The sequence below is a fragment of the Furipterus horrens genome, unplaced genomic scaffold (assembly GCF_987537825.1).
Source record: "Furipterus horrens unplaced genomic scaffold, mFurHor1.1.pri manual_scaffold_6, whole genome shotgun sequence".
NCBI lineage: Eukaryota > Metazoa > Chordata > Mammalia > Chiroptera > Furipteridae > Furipterus > Furipterus horrens.
The window spans coordinates 96144565-96166476 of NW_028327176.1; the positions used below are offsets into that span (position 1 = coordinate 96144565).

The 21912-nt window shown below is 51.1% G+C and overlaps 1 protein-coding gene across 1 annotated transcript; it reads right to left on the reverse strand.

The window, feature by feature from the left end:
- Positions 1-19951: 19951 nt before the first annotated feature.
- On the reverse strand, positions 19952-21120 carry TBCC (tubulin folding cofactor C). The gene has a single exon (XM_090280448.1). It carries the CDS (start codon positions 21059-21061, stop codon positions 20024-20026), a length of 1038 nt encoding a protein of 345 aa, XP_090136574.1. The 5' UTR covers positions 21062-21120; the 3' UTR covers positions 19952-20023.
- Between the last annotated feature and the right edge of the window lie 792 nt (positions 21121-21912).

Consider the following 21912-nt stretch of genomic DNA (forward strand, 5'->3'; position numbering starts at 1 on the left):
GGGTAAGGAATTTACCAGCGGTCAGCTGACCACTTTCTGCGGTTCCTCACACTACAGGACCCCAGAGATCTTCCGGTGTCAGCCCTAGGATGGCCCGAAGGTCGATGTCTGGAGGCGGGCTATTGGATGCTGGTGGGGAATTTTCCGTTTCAGGGCGACACCGTTGGGAAACTGAAGAAGATCCTGAGTGGGCAGTTCGCCGTACCATGCTCTGTATCGAAAGGAGGTCAAAATCTCTTTCAAAATGTATGGACCCTCCACCCCAGGGAAAGGCCAATCCTGGAAGACATACGACAAGACCCATGCGTCACCACAGGCTAGGGGAGGAACTGAGGCCACACACTGAGCCACCGAGCCTGGCATTCAGCTCAATCGGGCCCTCATCCAGCCTGGAAGAAGGTATGTCCATTCCTCCAGCCAGCACGGTGTCCAGGGCCAACACTTCCCTCCCTGGCCCAGAGTCCAGGAAGCTGTGCTTCACTATTTTTTCACATAGCTTTTCCATCTCTGGTTGTTCTTCCCCACCTTCTGGCAACACTAGGATTCAGATGTTGGCCTGCTTGGGGCCGTCCCATCGGTTTCTGAGCCTCTCTTGGTTTTCCTCACTTTTCGTTTCCACTTTGCGCTCTCGTTAACTGCTTATTCCTTCCCTATGTGCCAATTTGCGGATTTGATCCCTGGTTTTTTCTTTCCCCTCACCGCTAGTTTCGTATGTGTTTCTGTTCCTTTGAGCAGGACTAGCCTTCACGCCTTCACCGCCCGGTTTAAGGTCTGCTGTTAGGTCTGTAAGCGTTTGTTCCAGCAGAGCTCTGAACTGTGCTTCCCAAAGACTTCCTTTCTGCTGGCTGAGCTGTTGGATTCGATATTTGCTGTGGGGTCATGTGTGTCACCAGGATCTCTGTCGTGATCTGTGTGCTCTCCTGAAAACTTTGTGTTTACCTTTGCTTCCTGGGTGAGGCTGTCACCTCCTTCTGTGCTATAGGGGGGCAGAACCCTGTGCACTCGTCACTACCGGGCGACCCCTTCTCACGACACTGTGGTGCTTTGTGTGGGGGCAGGGGTCCAAGAGGGATCCCTGCCATTCACTGTCCGCTGAGAGACCGGGAACCTCCTCCTCTGTGCCCACCTCTCTGGGCCTCCCAGTCCGAGGCCGCGGGGTTCTGCCTTCCCTGGCATTGGAATCACGAGCTGACGCGTTTGGTCTGCAGCCGAGGGTGCTCCCCAGGAGCTTCTCGGCTTCCCTGAAATGTGGGTGTCTGTGCTTCAACTCTCAAGTTTGCATTCTTTCCCTTTGTTTCCGTTTGCAACGTACATATTTTTATTTCTTTTAAAGCAGACGTTAATCTTTAGTATCCCACATTAACCAGAAGCTAATTGTGTGGGAGGGGGTCCCTGTTTTTCATTAGAGGGCCAAGGGGTCCGTGAGAGCAAGAAGTGAGGAAACCACTGTAGCTTACCCCCTGCCACGCCCGGTCCACACCCTGCTCTGACCTCATAGGCACCACTGTGACACGGCTGCAAGCCCACCCCATATATATGGTCCTGGCGGGTCTGAGATGTTGTCCATTAGGGCCCAGGAAGCTGACTGCGGTGGCCTGTTGGACTTGGACCTGCGAGCTCTGCTCTCGCAGTCACTTGGCGAGTTTGTTTCTTTTCCTTACCGTCTTGTTGTTGTTGCTGTTGCCTTTCTTGCGTTTTGTTCCTTTTCCTTCGTCTTCCAATTTTAAATTTTTCTTTCCTGTTCTTCTTTTTGTTCTGCTTTTTACTTCTTTTTAATTTCCTTTCAATTTCCTTCTTCTTCTCTTTTCTGTGTCTGTTTTTGTTCTTCTTTTGAAGCCACCATGGCTAATGACCTTGAAGCCATCGCTGACGTGCAAGAGCGCGTCATTGGCAATTCGGTGCTCCTGTGCCCCATCGGCAGTGAGTCAGCCCTGTGCCACACTGTGGCTGGCCCGGCACCTGCGGACAGGGGCAGACGTGGCTTTCAACGCCATTAGTCAGTGCGGTGCGTCTGGATACTTCAAAGAAGTCCGTTTTCGTAAGGGCTTCAGTCAGCCAAATATCGCCTAGCTCTCTGAGGTGATTGCCACCAAGGAGAAACGTTCGTTTCTTCATAGAGCGTGTGAGCGGTGGGCGCTCACACCTATACCCAGTCAACTGTGGCGCCAGGAGCGAAGAAGCAGTCCCGCCCATGTTCCGGCAGCTACTGCCGGGTGCTTCAGCACTGCCACCAAAAGGAGATCATGAGCTGGGACGTGAAGCCAGAGAAGGTGCTGCTAGATGGTGAGTGGAACCTCCAAATAGCAGACTTCGGCCTGGGTAAGGAATTTACCAGCGGTCAGCTGACCACTTTCTGCGGTTCCTCACACTACTGGACCCCAGAGATCTTCCGGTGTCAGCCCTAGGATGGCCCGAAGGTCGATGTCTGGAGGCGGGCTATTGGATGCTGGTGGGGAATTTTCCGTTTCAGGGCGACACCGTTGGGAAACTGAAGAAGATCCTGAGTGGGCAGTTCGCCGTACCATGCTCTGTATCGAAAGGAGGTCAAAATCTCTTTCAAAATGTATGGACCCTCCACCCCAGGGAAAGGCCAATCCTGGAAGACATACGACAAGACCCATGCGTCACCACAGGCTAGGGGAGGAACTGAGGCCACACACTGAGCCACCGAGCCTGGCATTCAGCTCAATCGGGTCCTCATCCAGCCTGGAAGAAGGTATGTCCATTCCTCCAGCCAGCACGGTGTCCAGGGCCAACACTTCCTTCCCTGGCCCAGAGTCCAGGAAGCTGTGCTTCACTATTTTTTCACATAGCTTTTCCATCTCTGGTTGTTCTTCCCCACCTTCTGGCAACACTAGGATTCAGATGTTGGCCTGCTTGGGGCCGTCCCATCGGTTTCTGAGCCTCTCTTGGTTTTCCTCACTTTTCGTTTCCACTTTGCGCTCTCGTTAACTGCTTATTCCTTCCCTATGTGCCAATTTGCGGATTTGATCCCTGGTTTTTTCTTTCCCCTCACCGCTAGTTTCGTATGTGTTTCTGTTCCTTTGAGCAGGACTAGCCTTCACGCCTTCACCGCCCGGTTTAAGGTCTGCTGTTAGGTCTGTAAGCGTTTGTTCCAGCAGAGCTCTGAACTGTGCTTCCCAAAGACTTCCTTTCTGCTGGCTGAGCTGTTGGATTCGATATTTGCTGTGGGGTCATGTGTGTCACCAGGATCTCTGTCGTGATCTGTGTGCTCTCCTGAAAACTTTGTGTTTACCTTTGCTTCCTGGGTGAGGCTGTCACCTCCTTCTGTGCTATAGGGGGGCAGAACCCTGTGCACTCGTCACTACCGGGCGACCCCTTCTCACGACACTGTGGTGCTTTGTGTGGGGGCAGGGGTCCAAGAGGGATCCCTGCCATTCACTGTCCGCTGAGAGACCGGGAACCTCCTCCTCTGTGCCCACCTCTCTGGGCCTCCCAGTCCGAGGCCGCGGGGTTCTGCCTTCCCTGGCATTGGAATCACGAGCTGACGCGTTTGGTCTGCAGCCGAGGGTGCTCCCCAGGAGCTTCTCGCCTTCCCTGAAATGTGGGTGTCTGTGCTTCAACTCTCAAGTTTGCATTCTTTCCCTTTGTTTCCGTTTGCAACGTACATATTTTTATTTCTTTTAAAGCAGACGTTAATCTTTAGTATCCCACATTAACCAGAAGCTAATTGTGTGGGAGGGGGTCCCTGTTTTTCATTAGAGGGCCAAGGGGTCCGTGAGAGCAAGAAGTGAGGAAACCACTGTAGCTTACCCCCTGCCACGCCCGGTCCACACCCTGCTCTGACCTCATAGGCACCACTGTGACACGGCTGCAAGCCCACCCCATATATATGGTCCTGGCGGGTCTGAGATGTTGTCCATTAGGGCCCAGGAAGCTGACTGCGGTGGCCTGTTGGACTTGGACCTGCGAGCTCTGCTCTCGCAGTCACTTGGCGAGTTTGTTTCTTTTCCTTACCGTCTTGTTGTTGTTGCTGTTGCCTTTCTTGCGTTTTGTTCCTTTTCCTTCGTCTTCCAATTTTAAATTTTTCTTTCCTGTTCTTCTTTTTGTTCTGCTTTTTACTTCTTTTTAATTTCCTTTCAATTTCCTTCTTCTTCTCTTTTCTGTGTCTGTTTTTGTTCTTCTTTTGAAGCCACCATGGCTAATGACCTTGAAGCCATCGCTGACGTGCAAGAGCGCGTCATTGGCAATTCGGTGCTCCTGTGCCCCATCGGCAGTGAGTCAGCCCTGTGCCACACTGTGGCTGGCCCGGCACCTGCGGACAGGGGCAGACGTGGCTTTCAACGCCATTAGTCAGTGCGGTGCGTCTGGATACTTCAAAGAAGTCCGTTTTCGTAAGGGCTTCAGTCAGCCAAATATCGCCTAGCTCTCTGAGGTGATTGCCACCAAGGAGAAACGTTCGTTTCTTCATAGAGCGTGTGAGCGGTGGGCGCTCACACCTATACCCAGTCAACTGTGGCGCCAGGAGCGAAGAAGCAGTCCCGCCCATGTTCCGGCAGCTACTGCCGGGTGCTTCAGCACTGCCACCAAAAGGAGATCATGAGCTGGGACGTGAAGCCAGAGAAGGTGCTGCTAGATGGTGAGTGGAACCTCCAAATAGCAGACTTCGGCCTGGGTAAGGAATTTACCAGCGGTCAGCTGACCACTTTCTGCGGTTCCTCACACTACAGGACCCCAGAGATCTTCCGGTGTCAGCCCTAGGATGGCCCGAAGGTCGATGTCTGGAGGCGGGCTATTGGATGCTGGTGGGGAATTTTCCGTTTCAGGGCGACACCGTTGGGAAACTGAAGAAGATCCTGAGTGGGCAGTTCGCCGTACCATGCTCTGTATCGAAAGGAGGTCAAAATCTCTTTCAAAATGTATGGACCCTCCACCCCAGGGAAAGGCCAATCCTGGAAGACATACGACAAGACCCATGCGTCACCACAGGCTAGGGGAGGAACTGAGGCCACACACTGAGCCACCGAGCCTGGCATTCAGCTCAATCGGGCCCTCATCCAGCCTGGAAGAAGGTATGTCCATTCCTCCAGCCAGCACGGTGTCCAGGGCCAACACTTCCCTCCCTGGCCCAGAGTCCAGGAAGCTGTGCTTCACTATTTTTTCACATAGCTTTTCCATCTCTGGTTGTTCTTCCCCACCTTCTGGCAACACTAGGATTCAGATGTTGGCCTGCTTGGGGCCGTCCCATCGGTTTCTGAGCCTCTCTTGGTTTTCCTCACTTTTCGTTTCCACTTTGCGCTCTCGTTAACTGCTTATTCCTTCCCTATGTGCCAATTTGCGGATTTGATCCCTGGTTTTTTCTTTCCCCTCACCGCTAGTTTCGTATGTGTTTCTGTTCCTTTGAGCAGGACTAGCCTTCACGCCTTCACCGCCCGGTTTAAGGTCTGCTGTTAGGTCTGTAAGCGTTTGTTCCAGCAGAGCTCTGAACTGTGCTTCCCAAAGACTTCCTTTCTGCTGGCTGAGCTGTTGGATTCGATATTTGCTGTGGGGTCATGTGTGTCACCAGGATCTCTGTCGTGATCTGTGTGCTCTCCTGAAAACTTTGTGTTTACCTTTGCTTCCTGGGTGAGGCTGTCACCTCCTTCTGTGCTATAGGGGGGCAGAACCCTGTGCACTCGTCACTACCGGGCGACCCCTTCTCACGACACTGTGGTGCTTTGTGTGGGGGCAGGGGTCCAAGAGGGATCCCTGCCATTCACTGTCCGCTGAGAGACCGGGAACCTCCTCCTCTGTGCCCACCTCTCTGGGCCTCCCAGTCCGAGGCCGCGGGGTTCTGCCTTCCCTGGCATTGGAATCACGAGCTGACGCGTTTGGTCTGCAGCCGAGGGTGCTCCCCAGGAGCTTCTCGGCTTCCCTGAAATGTGGGTGTCTGTGCTTCAACTCTCAAGTTTGCATTCTTTCCCTTTGTTTCCGTTTGCAACGTACATATTTTTATTTCTTTTAAAGCAGACGTTAATCTTTAGTATCCCACATTAACCAGAAGCTAATTGTGTGGGAGGGGGTCCCTGTTTTTCATTAGAGGGCCAAGGGGTCCGTGAGAGCAAGAAGTGAGGAAACCACTGTAGCTTACCCCCTGCCACGCCCGGTCCACACCCTGCTCTGACCTCATAGGCACCACTGTGACACGGCTGCAAGCCCACCCCATATATATGGTCCTGGCGGGTCTGAGATGTTGTCCATTAGGGCCCAGGAAGCTGACTGCGGTGGCCTGTTGGACTTGGACCTGCGAGCTCTGCTCTCGCAGTCACTTGGCGAGTTTGTTTCTTTTCCTTACCGTCTTGTTGTTGTTGCTGTTGCCTTTCTTGCGTTTTGTTCCTTTTCCTTCGTCTTCCAATTTTAAATTTTTCTTTCCTGTTCTTCTTTTTGTTCTGCTTTTTACTTCTTTTTAATTTCCTTTCAATTTCCTTCTTCTTCTCTTTTCTGTGTCTGTTTTTGTTCTTCTTTTGAAGCCACCATGGCTAATGACCTTGAAGCCATCGCTGACGTGCAAGAGCGCGTCATTGGCAATTCGGTGCTCCTGTGCCCCATCGGCAGTGAGTCAGCCCTGTGCCACACTGTGGCTGGCCCGGCACCTGCGGACAGGGGCAGACGTGGCTTTCAACGCCATTAGTCAGTGCGGTGCGTCTGGATACTTCAAAGAAGTCCGTTTTCGTAAGGGCTTCAGTCAGCCAAATATCGCCTAGCTCTCTGAGGTGATTGCCACCAAGGAGAAACGTTCGTTTCTTCATAGAGCGTGTGAGCGGTGGGCGCTCACACCTATACCCAGTCAACTGTGGCGCCAGGAGCGAAGAAGCAGTCCCGCCCATGTTCCGGCAGCTACTGCCGGGTGCTTCAGCACTGCCACCAAAAGGAGATCATGAGCTGGGACGTGAAGCCAGAGAAGGTGCTGCTAGATGGTGAGTGGAACCTCCAAATAGCAGACTTCGGCCTGGGTAAGGAATTTACCAGCGGTCAGCTGACCACTTTCTGCGGTTCCTCACACTACTGGACCCCAGAGATCTTCCGGTGTCAGCCCTAGGATGGCCCGAAGGTCGATGTCTGGAGGCGGGCTATTGGATGCTGGTGGGGAATTTTCCGTTTCAGGGCGACACCGTTGGGAAACTGAAGAAGATCCTGAGTGGGCAGTTCGCCGTACCATGCTCTGTATCGAAAGGAGGTCAAAATCTCTTTCAAAATGTATGGACCCTCCACCCCAGGGAAAGGCCAATCCTGGAAGACATACGACAAGACCCATGCGTCACCACAGGCTAGGGGAGGAACTGAGGCCACACACTGAGCCACCGAGCCTGGCATTCAGCTCAATCGGGTCCTCATCCAGCCTGGAAGAAGGTATGTCCATTCCTCCAGCCAGCACGGTGTCCAGGGCCAACACTTCCTTCCCTGGCCCAGAGTCCAGGAAGCTGTGCTTCACTATTTTTTCACATAGCTTTTCCATCTCTGGTTGTTCTTCCCCACCTTCTGGCAACACTAGGATTCAGATGTTGGCCTGCTTGGGGCCGTCCCATCGGTTTCTGAGCCTCTCTTGGTTTTCCTCACTTTTCGTTTCCACTTTGCGCTCTCGTTAACTGCTTATTCCTTCCCTATGTGCCAATTTGCGGATTTGATCCCTGGTTTTTTCTTTCCCCTCACCGCTAGTTTCGTATGTGTTTCTGTTCCTTTGAGCAGGACTAGCCTTCACGCCTTCACCGCCCGGTTTAAGGTCTGCTGTTAGGTCTGTAAGCGTTTGTTCCAGCAGAGCTCTGAACTGTGCTTCCCAAAGACTTCCTTTCTGCTGGCTGAGCTGTTGGATTCGATATTTGCTGTGGGGTCATGTGTGTCACCAGGATCTCTGTCGTGATCTGTGTGCTCTCCTGAAAACTTTGTGTTTACCTTTGCTTCCTGGGTGAGGCTGTCACCTCCTTCTGTGCTATAGGGGGGCAGAACCCTGTGCACTCGTCACTACCGGGCGACCCCTTCTCACGACACTGTGGTGCTTTGTGTGGGGGCAGGGGTCCAAGAGGGATCCCTGCCATTCACTGTCCGCTGAGAGACCGGGAACCTCCTCCTCTGTGCCCACCTCTCTGGGCCTCCCAGTCCGAGGCCGCGGGGTTCTGCCTTCCCTGGCATTGGAATCACGAGCTGACGCGTTTGGTCTGCAGCCGAGGGTGCTCCCCAGGAGCTTCTCGCCTTCCCTGAAATGTGGGTGTCTGTGCTTCAACTCTCAAGTTTGCATTCTTTCCCTTTGTTTCCGTTTGCAACGTACATATTTTTATTTCTTTTAAAGCAGACGTTAATCTTTAGTATCCCACATTAACCAGAAGCTAATTGTGTGGGAGGGGGTCCCTGTTTTTCATTAGAGGGCCAAGGGGTCCGTGAGAGCAAGAAGTGAGGAAACCACTGTAGCTTACCCCCTGCCACGCCCGGTCCACACCCTGCTCTGACCTCATAGGCACCACTGTGACACGGCTGCAAGCCCACCCCATATATATGGTCCTGGCGGGTCTGAGATGTTGTCCATTAGGGCCCAGGAAGCTGACTGCGGTGGCCTGTTGGACTTGGACCTGCGAGCTCTGCTCTCGCAGTCACTTGGCGAGTTTGTTTCTTTTCCTTACCGTCTTGTTGTTGTTGCTGTTGCCTTTCTTGCGTTTTGTTCCTTTTCCTTCGTCTTCCAATTTTAAATTTTTCTTTCCTGTTCTTCTTTTTGTTCTGCTTTTTACTTCTTTTTAATTTCCTTTCAATTTCCTTCTTCTTCTCTTTTCTGTGTCTGTTTTTGTTCTTCTTTTGAAGCCACCATGGCTAATGACCTTGAAGCCATCGCTGACGTGCAAGAGCGCGTCATTGGCAATTCGGTGCTCCTGTGCCCCATCGGCAGTGAGTCAGCCCTGTGCCACACTGTGGCTGGCCCGGCACCTGCGGACAGGGGCAGACGTGGCTTTCAACGCCATTAGTCAGTGCGGTGCGTCTGGATACTTCAAAGAAGTCCGTTTTCGTAAGGGCTTCAGTCAGCCAAATATCGCCTAGCTCTCTGAGGTGATTGCCACCAAGGAGAAACGTTCGTTTCTTCATAGAGCGTGTGAGCGGTGGGCGCTCACACCTATACCCAGTCAACTGTGGCGCCAGGAGCGAAGAAGCAGTCCCGCCCATGTTCCGGCAGCTACTGCCGGGTGCTTCAGCACTGCCACCAAAAGGAGATCATGAGCTGGGACGTGAAGCCAGAGAAGGTGCTGCTAGATGGTGAGTGGAACCTCCAAATAGCAGACTTCGGCCTGGGTAAGGAATTTACCAGCGGTCAGCTGACCACTTTCTGCGGTTCCTCACACTACAGGACCCCAGAGATCTTCCGGTGTCAGCCCTAGGATGGCCCGAAGGTCGATGTCTGGAGGCGGGCTATTGGATGCTGGTGGGGAATTTTCCGTTTCAGGGCGACACCGTTGGGAAACTGAAGAAGATCCTGAGTGGGCAGTTCGCCGTACCATGCTCTGTATCGAAAGGAGGTCAAAATCTCTTTCAAAATGTATGGACCCTCCACCCCAGGGAAAGGCCAATCCTGGAAGACATACGACAAGACCCATGCGTCACCACAGGCTAGGGGAGGAACTGAGGCCACACACTGAGCCACCGAGCCTGGCATTCAGCTCAATCGGGTCCTCATCCAGCCTGGAAGAAGGTATGTCCATTCCTCCAGCCAGCACGGTGTCCAGGGCCAACACTTCCCTCCCTGGCCCAGAGTCCAGGAAGCTGTGCTTCACTATTTTTTCACATAGCTTTTCCATCTCTGGTTGTTCTTCCCCACCTTCTGGCAACACTAGGATTCAGATGTTGGCCTGCTTGGGGCCGTCCCATCGGTTTCTGAGCCTCTCTTGGTTTTCCTCACTTTTCGTTTCCACTTTGCGCTCTCGTTAACTGCTTATTCCTTCCCTATGTGCCAATTTGCGGATTTGATCCCTGGTTTTTTCTTTCCCCTCACCGCTAGTTTCGTATGTGTTTCTGTTCCTTTGAGCAGGACTAGCCTTCACGCCTTCACCGCCCGGTTTAAGGTCTGCTGTTAGGTCTGTAAGCGTTTGTTCCAGCAGAGCTCTGAACTGTGCTTCCCAAAGACTTCCTTTCTGCTGGCTGAGCTGTTGGATTCGATATTTGCTGTGGGGTCATGTGTGTCACCAGGATCTCTGTCGTGATCTGTGTGCTCTCCTGAAAACTTTGTGTTTACCTTTGCTTCCTGGGTGAGGCTGTCACCTCCTTCTGTGCTATAGGGGGGCAGAACCCTGTGCACTCGTCACTACCGGGCGACCCCTTCTCACGACACTGTGGTGCTTTGTGTGGGGGCAGGGGTCCAAGAGGGATCCCTGCCATTCACTGTCCGCTGAGAGACCGGGAACCTCCTCCTCTGTGCCCACCTCTCTGGGCCTCCCAGTCCGAGGCCGCGGGGTTCTGCCTTCCCTGGCATTGGAATCACGAGCTGACGCGTTTGGTCTGCAGCCGAGGGTGCTCCCCAGGAGCTTCTCGGCTTCCCTGAAATGTGGGTGTCTGTGCTTCAACTCTCAAGTTTGCATTCTTTCCCTTTGTTTCCGTTTGCAACGTACATATTTTTATTTCTTTTAAAGCAGACGTTAATCTTTAGTATCCCACATTAACCAGAAGCTAATTGTGTGGGAGGGGGTCCCTGTTTTTCATTAGAGGGCCAAGGGGTCCGTGAGAGCAAGAAGTGAGGAAACCACTGTAGCTTACCCCCTGCCACGCCCGGTCCACACCCTGCTCTGACCTCATAGGCACCACTGTGACACGGCTGCAAGCCCACCCCATATATATGGTCCTGGCGGGTCTGAGATGTTGTCCATTAGGGCCCAGGAAGCTGACTGCGGTGGCCTGTTGGACTTGGACCTGCGAGCTCTGCTCTCGCAGTCACTTGGCGAGTTTGTTTCTTTTCCTTACCGTCTTGTTGTTGTTGCTGTTGCCTTTCTTGCGTTTTGTTCCTTTTCCTTCGTCTTCCAATTTTAAATTTTTCTTTCCTGTTCTTCTTTTTGTTCTGCTTTTTACTTCTTTTTAATTTCCTTTCAATTTCCTTCTTCTTCTCTTTTCTGTGTCTGTTTTTGTTCTTCTTTTGAAGCCACCATGGCTAATGACCTTGAAGCCATCGCTGACGTGCAAGAGCGCGTCATTGGCAATTCGGTGCTCCTGTGCCCCATCGGCAGTGAGTCAGCCCTGTGCCACACTGTGGCTGGCCCGGCACCTGCGGACAGGGGCAGACGTGGCTTTCAACGCCATTAGTCAGTGCGGTGCGTCTGGATACTTCAAAGAAGTCCGTTTTCGTAAGGGCTTCAGTCAGCCAAATATCGCCTAGCTCTCTGAGGTGATTGCCACCAAGGAGAAACGTTCGTTTCTTCATAGAGCGTGTGAGCGGTGGGCGCTCACACCTATACCCAGTCAACTGTGGCGCCAGGAGCGAAGAAGCAGTCCCGCCCATGTTCCGGCAGCTACTGCCGGGTGCTTCAGCACTGCCACCAAAAGGAGATCATGAGCTGGGACGTGAAGCCAGAGAAGGTGCTGCTAGATGGTGAGTGGAACCTCCAAATAGCAGACTTCGGCCTGGGTAAGGAATTTACCAGCGGTCAGCTGACCACTTTCTGCGGTTCCTCACACTACAGGACCCCAGAGATCTTCCGGTGTCAGCCCTAGGATGGCCCGAAGGTCGATGTCTGGAGGCGGGCTACTGGATGCTGGTGGGGAATTTTCCGTTTCAGGGCGACACCGTTGGGAAACTGAAGAAGATCCTGAGTGGGCAGTTCGCCGTACCATGCTCTGTATCGAAAGGAGGTCAAAATCTCTTTCAAAATGTATGGACCCTCCACCCCAGGGAAAGGCCAATCCTGGAAGACATACGACAAGACCCATGCGTCACCACAGGCTAGGGGAGGAACTGAGGCCACACACTGAGCCACCGAGCCTGGCATTCAGCTCAATCGGGCCCTCATCCAGCCTGGAAGAAGGTATGTCCATTCCTCCAGCCAGCACGGTGTCCAGGGCCAACACTTCCCTCCCTGGCCCAGAGTCCAGGAAGCTGTGCTTCACTATTTTTTCACATAGCTTTTCCATCTCTGGTTGTTCTTCCCCACCTTCTGGCAACACTAGGATTCAGATGTTGGCCTGCTTGGAGCCGTCCCATCGGTTTCTGAGCCTCTCTTGGTTTTCCTCACTTTTCGTTTCCACTTTGCGCTCTCGTTAACTGCTTATTCCTTCCCTATGTGCCAATTTGCGGATTTGATCCCTGGTTTTTTCTTTCCCCTCACCGCTAGTTTCGTATGTGTTTCTGTTCCTTTGAGCAGGACTAGCCTTCACGCCTTCACCGCCCGGTTTAAGGTCTGCTGTTAGGTCTGTAAGCGTTTGTTCCAGCAGAGCTCTGAACTGTGCTTCCCAAAGACTTCCTTTCTGCTGGCTGAGCTGTTGGATTCGATATTTGCTGTGGGGTCATGTGTGTCACCAGGATCTCTGTCGTGATCTGTGTGCTCTCCTGAAAACTTTGTGTTTACCTTTGCTTCCTGGGTGAGGCTGTCACCTCCTTCTGTGCTATAGGGGGGCAGAACCCTGTGCACTCGTCACTACCGGGCGACCCCTTCTCACGACACTGTGGTGCTTTGTGTGGGGGCAGGGGTCCAAGAGGGATCCCTGCCATTCACTGTCCGCTGAGAGACCGGGAACCTCCTCCTCTGTGCCCACCTCTCTGGGCCTCCCAGTCCGAGGCCGCGGGGTTCTGCCTTCCCTGGCATTGGAATCACGAGCTGACGCGTTTGGTCTGCAGCCGAGGGTGCTCCCCAGGAGCTTCTCGCCTTCCCTGAAATGTGGGTGTCTGTGCTTCAACTCTCAAGTTTGCATTCTTTCCCTTTGTTTCCGTTTGCAACGTACATATTTTTATTTCTTTTAAAGCAGACGTTAATCTTTAGTATCCCACATTAACCAGAAGCTAATTGTGTGGGAGGGGGTCCCTGTTTTTCATTAGAGGGCCAAGGGGTCCGTGAGAGCAAGAAGTGAGGAAACCACTGTAGCTTACCCCCTGCCACGCCCGGTCCACACCCTGCTCTGACCTCATAGGCACCACTGTGACACGGCTGCAAGCCCACCCCATATATATGGTCCTGGCGGGTCTGAGATGTTGTCCATTAGGGCCCAGGAAGCTGACTGCGGTGGCCTGTTGGACTTGGACCTGCGAGCTCTGCTCTCGCAGTCACTTGGCGAGTTTGTTTCTTTTCCTTACCGTCTTGTTGTTGTTGCTGTTGCCTTTCTTGCGTTTTGTTCCTTTTCCTTCGTCTTCCAATTTTAAATTTTTCTTTCCTGTTCTTCTTTTTGTTCTGCTTTTTACTTCTTTTTAATTTCCTTTCAATTTCCTTCTTCTTCTCTTTTCTGTGTCTGTTTTTGTTCTTCTTTTGAAGCCACCATGGCTAATGACCTTGAAGCCATCGCTGACGTGCAAGAGCGCGTCATTGGCAATTCGGTGCTCCTGTGCCCCATCGGCAGTGAGTCAGCCCTGTGCCACACTGTGGCTGGCCCGGCACCTGCGGACAGGGGCAGACGTGGCTTTCAACGCCATTAGTCAGTGCGGTGCGTCTGGATACTTCAAAGAAGTCCGTTTTCGTAAGGGCTTCAGTCAGCCAAATATCGCCTAGCTCTCTGAGGTGATTGCCACCAAGGAGAAACGTTCGTTTCTTCATAGAGCGTGTGAGCGGTGGGCGCTCACACCTATACCCAGTCAACTGTGGCGCCAGGAGCGAAGAAGCAGTCCCGCCCATGTTCCGGCAGCTACTGCCGGGTGCTTCAGCACTGCCACCAAAAGGAGATCATGAGCTGGGACGTGAAGCCAGAGAAGGTGCTGCTAGATGGTGAGTGGAACCTCCAAATAGCAGACTTCGGCCTGGGTAAGGAATTTACCAGCGGTCAGCTGACCACTTTCTGCGGTTCCTCACACTACAGGACCCCAGAGATCTTCCGGTGTCAGCCCTAGGATGGCCCGAAGGTCGATGTCTGGAGGCGGGCTATTGGATGCTGGTGGGGAATTTTCCGTTTCAGGGCGACACCGTTGGGAAACTGAAGAAGATCCTGAGTGGGCAGTTCGCCGTACCATGCTCTGTATCGAAAGGAGGTCAAAATCTCTTTCAAAATGTATGGACCCTCCACCCCAGGGAAAGGCCAATCCTGGAAGACATACGACAAGACCCATGCGTCACCACAGGCTAGGGGAGGAACTGAGGCCACACACTGAGCCACCGAGCCTGGCATTCAGCTCAATCGGGCCCTCATCCAGCCTGGAAGAAGGTATGTCCATTCCTCCAGCCAGCACGGTGTCCAGGGCCAACACTTCCCTCCCTGGCCCAGAGTCCAGGAAGCTGTGCTTCACTATTTTTTCACATAGCTTTTCCATCTCTGGTTGTTCTTCCCCACCTTCTGGCAACACTAGGATTCAGATGTTGGCCTGCTTGGGGCCGTCCCATCGGTTTCTGAGCCTCTCTTGGTTTTCCTCACTTTTCGTTTCCACTTTGCGCTCTCGTTAACTGCTTATTCCTTCCCTATGTGCCAATTTGCGGATTTGATCCCTGGTTTTTTCTTTCCCCTCACCGCTAGTTTCGTATGTGTTTCTGTTCCTTTGAGCAGGACTAGCCTTCACGCCTTCACCGCCCGGTTTAAGGTCTGCTGTTAGGTCTGTAAGCGTTTGTTCCAGCAGAGCTCTGAACTGTGCTTCCCAAAGACTTCCTTTCTGCTGGCTGAGCTGTTGGATTCGATATTTGCTGTGGGGTCATGTGTGTCACCAGGATCTCTGTCGTGATCTGTGTGCTCTCCTGAAAACTTTGTGTTTACCTTTGCTTCCTGGGTGAGGCTGTCACCTCCTTCTGTGCTATAGGGGGCAGAACCCTGTGCACTCGTCACTACCGGGCGACCCTTTCTCACGACACTGTGGTGCTTTGTGTGGGGGCAGGGGTCTAAGAGGGATCCCTGCCATTCACTGTCCGCTGAGAGACCGGGAACCTCCTCCTCTGTGCCCACCTCTCTGGGCCTCCCAGTCCGAGGCCGCGGGGTTCTGCCTTCCCTGGCATTGGAATCACGAGCTGACGCGTTTGGTCTGCAGCCGAGGGTGCTCCCCAGGAGCTTCTCGCCTTCCCTGAAATGTGGGTGTCTGTGCTTCAACTCTCAACTTTGCATTCTTTCCCTTTGTTTCCGTTTGCAACGTACATATTTTTATTTCTTTTAAAGCAGACGTTAATCTTTAGTATCCCACATTAACCAGAAGCTAATTGTGTGGGAGGGGGTCCCTGTTTTTCATTAGAGGGCCAAGGGGTTCGTGAGAGCAAGAAGTGAGGAAACCACTGTAGCTTACCCCCTGCCACGCCCGGTCCACACCCTGCTCTGACCTCATAGGCACCACTGTGACACGGCTGCAAGCCCACCCCATATATATGCTCCTGGCGGGTCTGAGATGTTGTCCATTAGGGCCCAGGAAGCTGACTGCGGTGGCCCGTTGGACTTGGACCTGCAAGCTCTGCTCTCGCAGTCACTTGGCGAGTTTGTTTCTTTTCCTTACCGTCTTGTTGTTGTTGCTGTTGCCTTTCTTGCGTTTTGTTCCTTTTCCTTCGTCTTCCAATTTTAAATTTTTCTTTCCTGTTCTTCTTTTAGTTCTTTTTACTTCTTTTTAATTTCCTTTCAATTTCCTTCTTCTTCTCTTTTCTGTGTCTGTTTTTGTTCTTCTTTTGAAGCCACCATGGCTAATGACCTTGAAGCCATCGCTGACGTGCAAGAGCGCGTCATTGGCAATTCGGTGCTCCTGTGCCCCATCGGCAGTGAGTCAGCCCTGTGCCACACTGTGGCTGGCCCGGCACCTGCGGACAGGGGCAGACGTGGCTTTCAACGCCATTAGTCAGTGCGGTGCGTCTTGATACTTCAAAGAAGTCCGTTTTCGTAAGGGCTTCAGTCACCCAAATATCGCCTAGCTCTCTGAGGTGATTGCCACCAAGGAGAAAGGTTCATTTCTTCATAGAGCATGTGAGCGGTGGGCGCTGACACCTATACCCAGTCTACTGTGGCACCAGGAGCGAAGAAGCAGTCCCGCCCATGTTCCGGCAGCTACTGCCGGGTGCTTCAGCACTGCCACCAAAAGGAGATCAGCTGGGACGTGAAGCCAGAGAAGGTGCTGCTAGATGGTGAGTGGAACCTCCAAATAGCAGACTTTGGCCTGGTTAAGGAATTTACCAATGGAAATCAAATCAGACAGCTCAGGGACCAGATGCAAACTGCAGAGAAGTTTTGCACAATGTTGTAAAAATGGTTGAAGTCATCTGCCTAGTCATTTAGTCCCCAAGTCCCTATTGAGTTATTTTCAGCTGCCTTACTCATTGACTTTACCTGGTTGGCCTTGATAATCACTAAGTGCCTATAGAATAGTTACACCATTAAATGAAACATGAAACTCGGGAGGGAAAGGTAAAAATGGAGATTTTAAGGATATATGTAATTTGAAAGGCAGGTGAGCCCACTGAGTGTGGAGGCTGGGGATACAAATGTAGGACTGTGCACATAAGGTTGAGAGTTGAGGTTCTGAAGAGATAATATGCAAGAAACTGAAAGACAAATCTTGGGGCATCACTCATACTTAAGGGCTATTAGTCATAAGAATCCCAATGAAGGAAAAGAAGCTGTAATGAGAAACAGGGTTGGACAAGGCTATGGAAGTCAAGGATAGAGTGAAAGGATAAGGAGGGAGGCGGGGAGGGAGGTATTGGATTTGGTGCTTCGGCTGCTGATACCATCAAAGAGCCAGTTCAGCAGAGAAAAGAGGTAAAATTACAAAGACACAAAGAGGGAGTAGATGTAAATGTAGGTGGACAAGCTACCCTTTTAAGATGGCTGACAGCAGAGGGAAGGATATGTGCGGTAGAGGATCTCAGGAGTGGTATTTTGAAGAAAAAAAAAAAAAGCCAATAGAAAAAGAGCAAGATCTATAGGAGTCAGGTGGGATCAGGCACAAGAGGAAAAAGTAACCCCGGGCAGGAAATACGCTTCTATTGAGAATACCAGTGAAGATGGACATTTTTTCAAATATTGAGGAATGTTAAGAGGGTGCTAGTTGCATGGTCTGTAGTGTTAGGTGAGGTTGGCAGTAACAGGCACGCAGTTGAACTTTAGGAAAACAGAAAGAGGGCTGGGATAGTTGGCATAAGTAACGTGGTGCCGGCCATTCAGGAAAACAGGGCAGTTTTGCTAAGCAGCGAGAAAAGCTCAGCTGGGATTAGCAAGCACTAACCAGGGTTTTGTAATTTTTCTATTACAAACTGCAGGTTTGCAAAAATGTTCTCAAGGTTCATCCTTTAGATATAATTAGTTACCTTTCTTGTAAAAAGGATCATTTTACACGTATGCATTGCAAGCGCATTAGAGCCACAAGCATGGTTTCTCCTGGAGTATAATTAGTGTTAAACTATCAGTCTTCAGGGGCACAGTCTTAGGATATGGGTCCTAGTTTCTAATGTGAAGATACGGTCGAGAATTTCATTACACAATGTTTCTCTTTTTTTAATCAGGATTATTTCTTATAAGCAGTTGATATCTTTTTCCCTCTTGTTTGTGCATGTTGCAAGTTGCGAAACTGATCAGGATCCTTTTTCAGGCCAGCTAATGGTTGAGGGGAAAAGAAAATTCTGGGTTAACCTCCGGCTAAGGAATAGAGCTCAGCAAGCTACACATTTTATTGGCCTCATTTCTGCCTCCAATTGTTTCTATCTTGTTAATTTCACATATCCTACAAACCACTTTAAATCTTTTTTTGGAACAAGATGGAACATATAAATATTAAACATATAAAAACTTAAGGTACTTCAAGTATATTAATACTTGTGGCAATTAGTAAATAAAAAGCAATTAGTTACAGGTGTTAGAAACAAGGACATAGTGACTCCCAAACCAGTAAAAAGTCATTAGTAACAAAGGGCAAATGTAATTAAAGGGTCTTAAGGGCAAATGTAATTAGAGGGTCTCTGAGAAGGGAGCTGACAGCACTGGCATATCTACAAACCACAGAGGGGCATTTAGATAACCGTGTTAGATTGTAACTCCGGAGTAACCAGTAATGGAGAAACGGGGAAGAAGGAGAGGGGAGGGGGAGCTAGTTGCGTTAGGGAGGGGGAGCGCTCTTACTTTAGGGCGAGGAGGCTGGTCACTTTCGCTTTGCCGTGGCAATTTCAGGGTGGGGAAGCCAGGACTATAAAACCAGCCATCTTTGTCTACTTGGCGCGCATATTCTCCTGGCTGTGAGGGCACGCCCGGCTCTGCAGACTCGTGAATAAAGGCCTCGTTTTACTGCTCAAGTCCTGTGTCCCAGTTTTTATTGTGAGCGTTTCTCACACAGGCCACCAGACCCAAAAAAGCTTTTTAAAAATCTTACAACTCTCCACTTACTGCCACTTGCAACATGAATGGACCTTGAGAATATTATGCCAAGTGAAATAAGTCAGTCAAAAAAAGCTAAGAATGTATTTCACTCATGTGAGATATAAAACTGAAACTCCCTGGCTGCTGTGGCTCAGTGGATTGAGCGTCGGCCTGCAAACCAAGGGTCGCTGGTTTGATTCCCAGTCAGGGCCCAGGTCTAGGTTGCACGCCAGGTCCCCAGTTGGGGGTGCATGAGAGGCAACCACACAGTGATGTTTCTCTCCCTCTCTTTCTCCTTTCCCCTCTCTCTAAAAACAAATAAATAAAATAAAGTAACTGAAACTCATGGACAGAGACAACACTGTAGTAGTTACCAGAGAGAAGAAGCTGGGGATGGCGGGTAGGGGGTGGAGGAAACCCAATAGGTGGTGACAGAAGTTGATTTGACTTTGGGTGGTGGGCACACAGTACAACTTACAGATCTTGTATCACAGAAATGTACATATGAAACTTATATGATCCTATTAACCAATGTCACCCCAATACATTTAATAAAAAATAAAATTTTTATAACAGAAAAAAATAATGAATGATAGCATATACAGCAGAAAGCCAAATTTGTAGAGAATTAGTGAAAAAATTAAGGCTGAGCTAGATCTTCTCTGTGCTCTCTTCTCTTCAGCCATTAAATGCCATGTTACATATTATAACAGATTTTTTTTAAAAAACTGAGCTAGATGTTTGCCTGGATTTTTCTGTATGAGGAGACGTAGCATAATTATACCTGAGAACTCTTTTAAAAGCAATTTGCCCTTTTAAATTATTTTAGATGCTTTTTCAACTCAATTAACACTATTAAAAATCCCTATCTTGTAGTGGGTTAAGAAAGTGGGCTCTGGAGCCAGATGACTTTGTTTTAAATTCCAGTTCACCAGCATGGATGACCTTGAGCAATAGAGTTATGTTTCCTCACTTGAAAAACAGCACTAACAGAACCTACCTCTTAAGATTTTCAGAACTTAGTAAGCACTTAGAACAGTGTCTATGACAATTTAAATGCACAAAAAGTTGGTACTTATAATTATTTAGTTTTAGTTGGGAAGACTCATGAGCCTCTAGGGGTTCAAGCCAATTTGTAGCTGAAGAAGTGCAAGCTAATATGTAGCTGAAGACCAAAGAGGAACCTTTCCAAAAAACACCTTGCTGAGAGATACTTATGGAAGTCAAACCTTCAATTTAAAAATTCTCATTAATAGTACTTTGCAGATTTGATACCATAACTCCACATTAGTTGACTCCTACTAGAGCCTTACTGAATTCATTTATTAAACGAGTATTTATTGAAGTCCTGCTTTATCATGCAATGTTTTAAATACCACAAATCAAAAAAACCAACACAGAACCACACTCTTTCATAGCCAAATAACAGCTCCTAGACATTACCAAAATAGCAAAAATAATTTGAAGTGTTATACCTGTCGCGAATCTAATGGAAATCACAAATTCAAGTCTTAAATACTCAAAACATACAGTGTGTGACAACAATAAGTAAACTTTGGGGTCTCATTTATTGGAATCAGTCCCACATAGAAAAAATATGGTAGGAGTGAAGAGTAGCAACTTAGTCCCACTGGATCATTCGCTCTTCTTCGGGAAGAATACTCCAGTTTGGCGAGGCCACATCCCGGGCCAGCCAGTTGAAATCGTCAACGTCGTTCCAGTTATTTTTGCTCCTATCTAAACCAGAGCTCTCGAAGTCTTTGTCGATCCCCGGGTAGCTCCAGGTGTAAGGGGCGAACTGGATCCCATTGCAGTCCTCCACGATGGCCCTGCTGGTCACCTGCAGGAAGATGCGGGTGTCTCTCGTAGTATGTACCCGGAGCTGTTGGCAGGCCACGGCCAGTACACACTCACTGCAGTCATCCAGAAACACAGAAGTGGACACCGGGCCGCAGAGCACCGTGCAGCTCCGGGCCTTGGTCAGCCGTAGGGTGTTGGGATTGCCATACAGTCTGATCGTACAATTGCTCAGTTCGGTCAAAAGGACGTCTCGCTGGTGCAACTCCTCCGCTTTCTTCTCCAACACTTGGGACTTCAGGTTGGAGAAGCCGCAGAGCCAGCTGGAATCGAAGCCTCCCTCCTCCTTCAAGGGCGGTGAGGAAGCCAGGACGCCTTCCACCGCCGGGGCGCCAGGAGCCGAATCTACTTTGGTGGCTGAAGCAGCATCTTTCCTCCGGGTTTTGAAAGCGAATCGCTTCTTGGGCTGCAGCTGCTGGCGCCTGTCGGCCAGGGCCGCCTGCAGCCGCGCCAGCACCTCTTGTCCCTGCCGCACGTCGTAGGCGGCCAGGAACAAAACCGAGTCGTTGAGAAGTTTCTGCAGTCCCTGAAGCCGAGCGGCCGCCTCCTCTAGCCGTTCCACGGACTCCCCGACCTCCAGAAGCTCTTCCACGGCTGCTCGCTCCCGAGCGAAGGCGGCAGCGAAAAAGTCGCTGTTCTCTTCCTCCACCTCCTGGTTCTGCCGCTTTTGCTTCCGTTTTTCCACCTCCAGTAGTCTCTCTTGTTCTCGTCTCTGAAGCCGCTCAGGCACCAGGCTCCGTTCCCGTTGGGACCCCACATCCCCGTTCCCCACAACGGTAGCGGAGCAACCGGCTGTCTCCATCTTAACTGCAAGCTTCCTTTCTCCTGCATTCCTTCCTCCGGGCGCGCCCTCCTTGAGGCCTCCCACCAACGCGTCTTTTGATTGGCCGGACACGATGATGTCAGAGGCCGGACTTATTTTCTTTGCCCATTGGTTCCGCCACATTGGAGGGGCGGGGCATGGGGCGGGCCGACTGACAAAGTGGGTGGAGAGACAAAGGTCCTTGTGGATGGGTGGGGTGGGAGGCAGGCGGGGTAGTTTTTTTTTTTTCCTCTTAAAGGGGCAGGACTTATATCCGGGATTGTGGGGTGAGTTGCAGCAGCGGCAGCTGCACATGTGGGTTTGTTTATAAGAACAAGGTTAGAAACTCGCAGGCCTTCCCCTCCCCCCCAGCTCCTCCCTACTACCCCCTTACAGGCCAGAGATCTGCTACTGGTGGGGGGAATGTGTGCGTGTGGTGGGTGGGGGGACAGGTAGTGGTAAGAAAGATGGAGGGGGGAGGGAATATTGCACCGCCCGGCCCGCGCCGGAGGAAGCGGCAGCTGGAACAGCTGGCTAGGGAGCAGCTTGCATGCCTCTGGTTTTTCTTTTCTTTTCCATCACCCCTTACCCCAACCTATTCCTGCCGCCCCAAAACCCTTATCCTACCCGCCCACCCCCCGCAGCCGCTGCAGTTTGGCGTGGCCTTAGGCTCCAGAACGGGAGAAGGCGAGGGGCACCCGGATGGGAGAGACTGGGTTCCTCATTGCAGCCGGGTTCAGGGGCCTTGGGGGAGCCTAAAAACGGATTACTTTTCTTTTTGCCAATTGCAGCATTCGGTGGGGGTGGAGGCCGGGGGGGTGAGATTCCACACCCCCTTCCTCTTCCTCCCA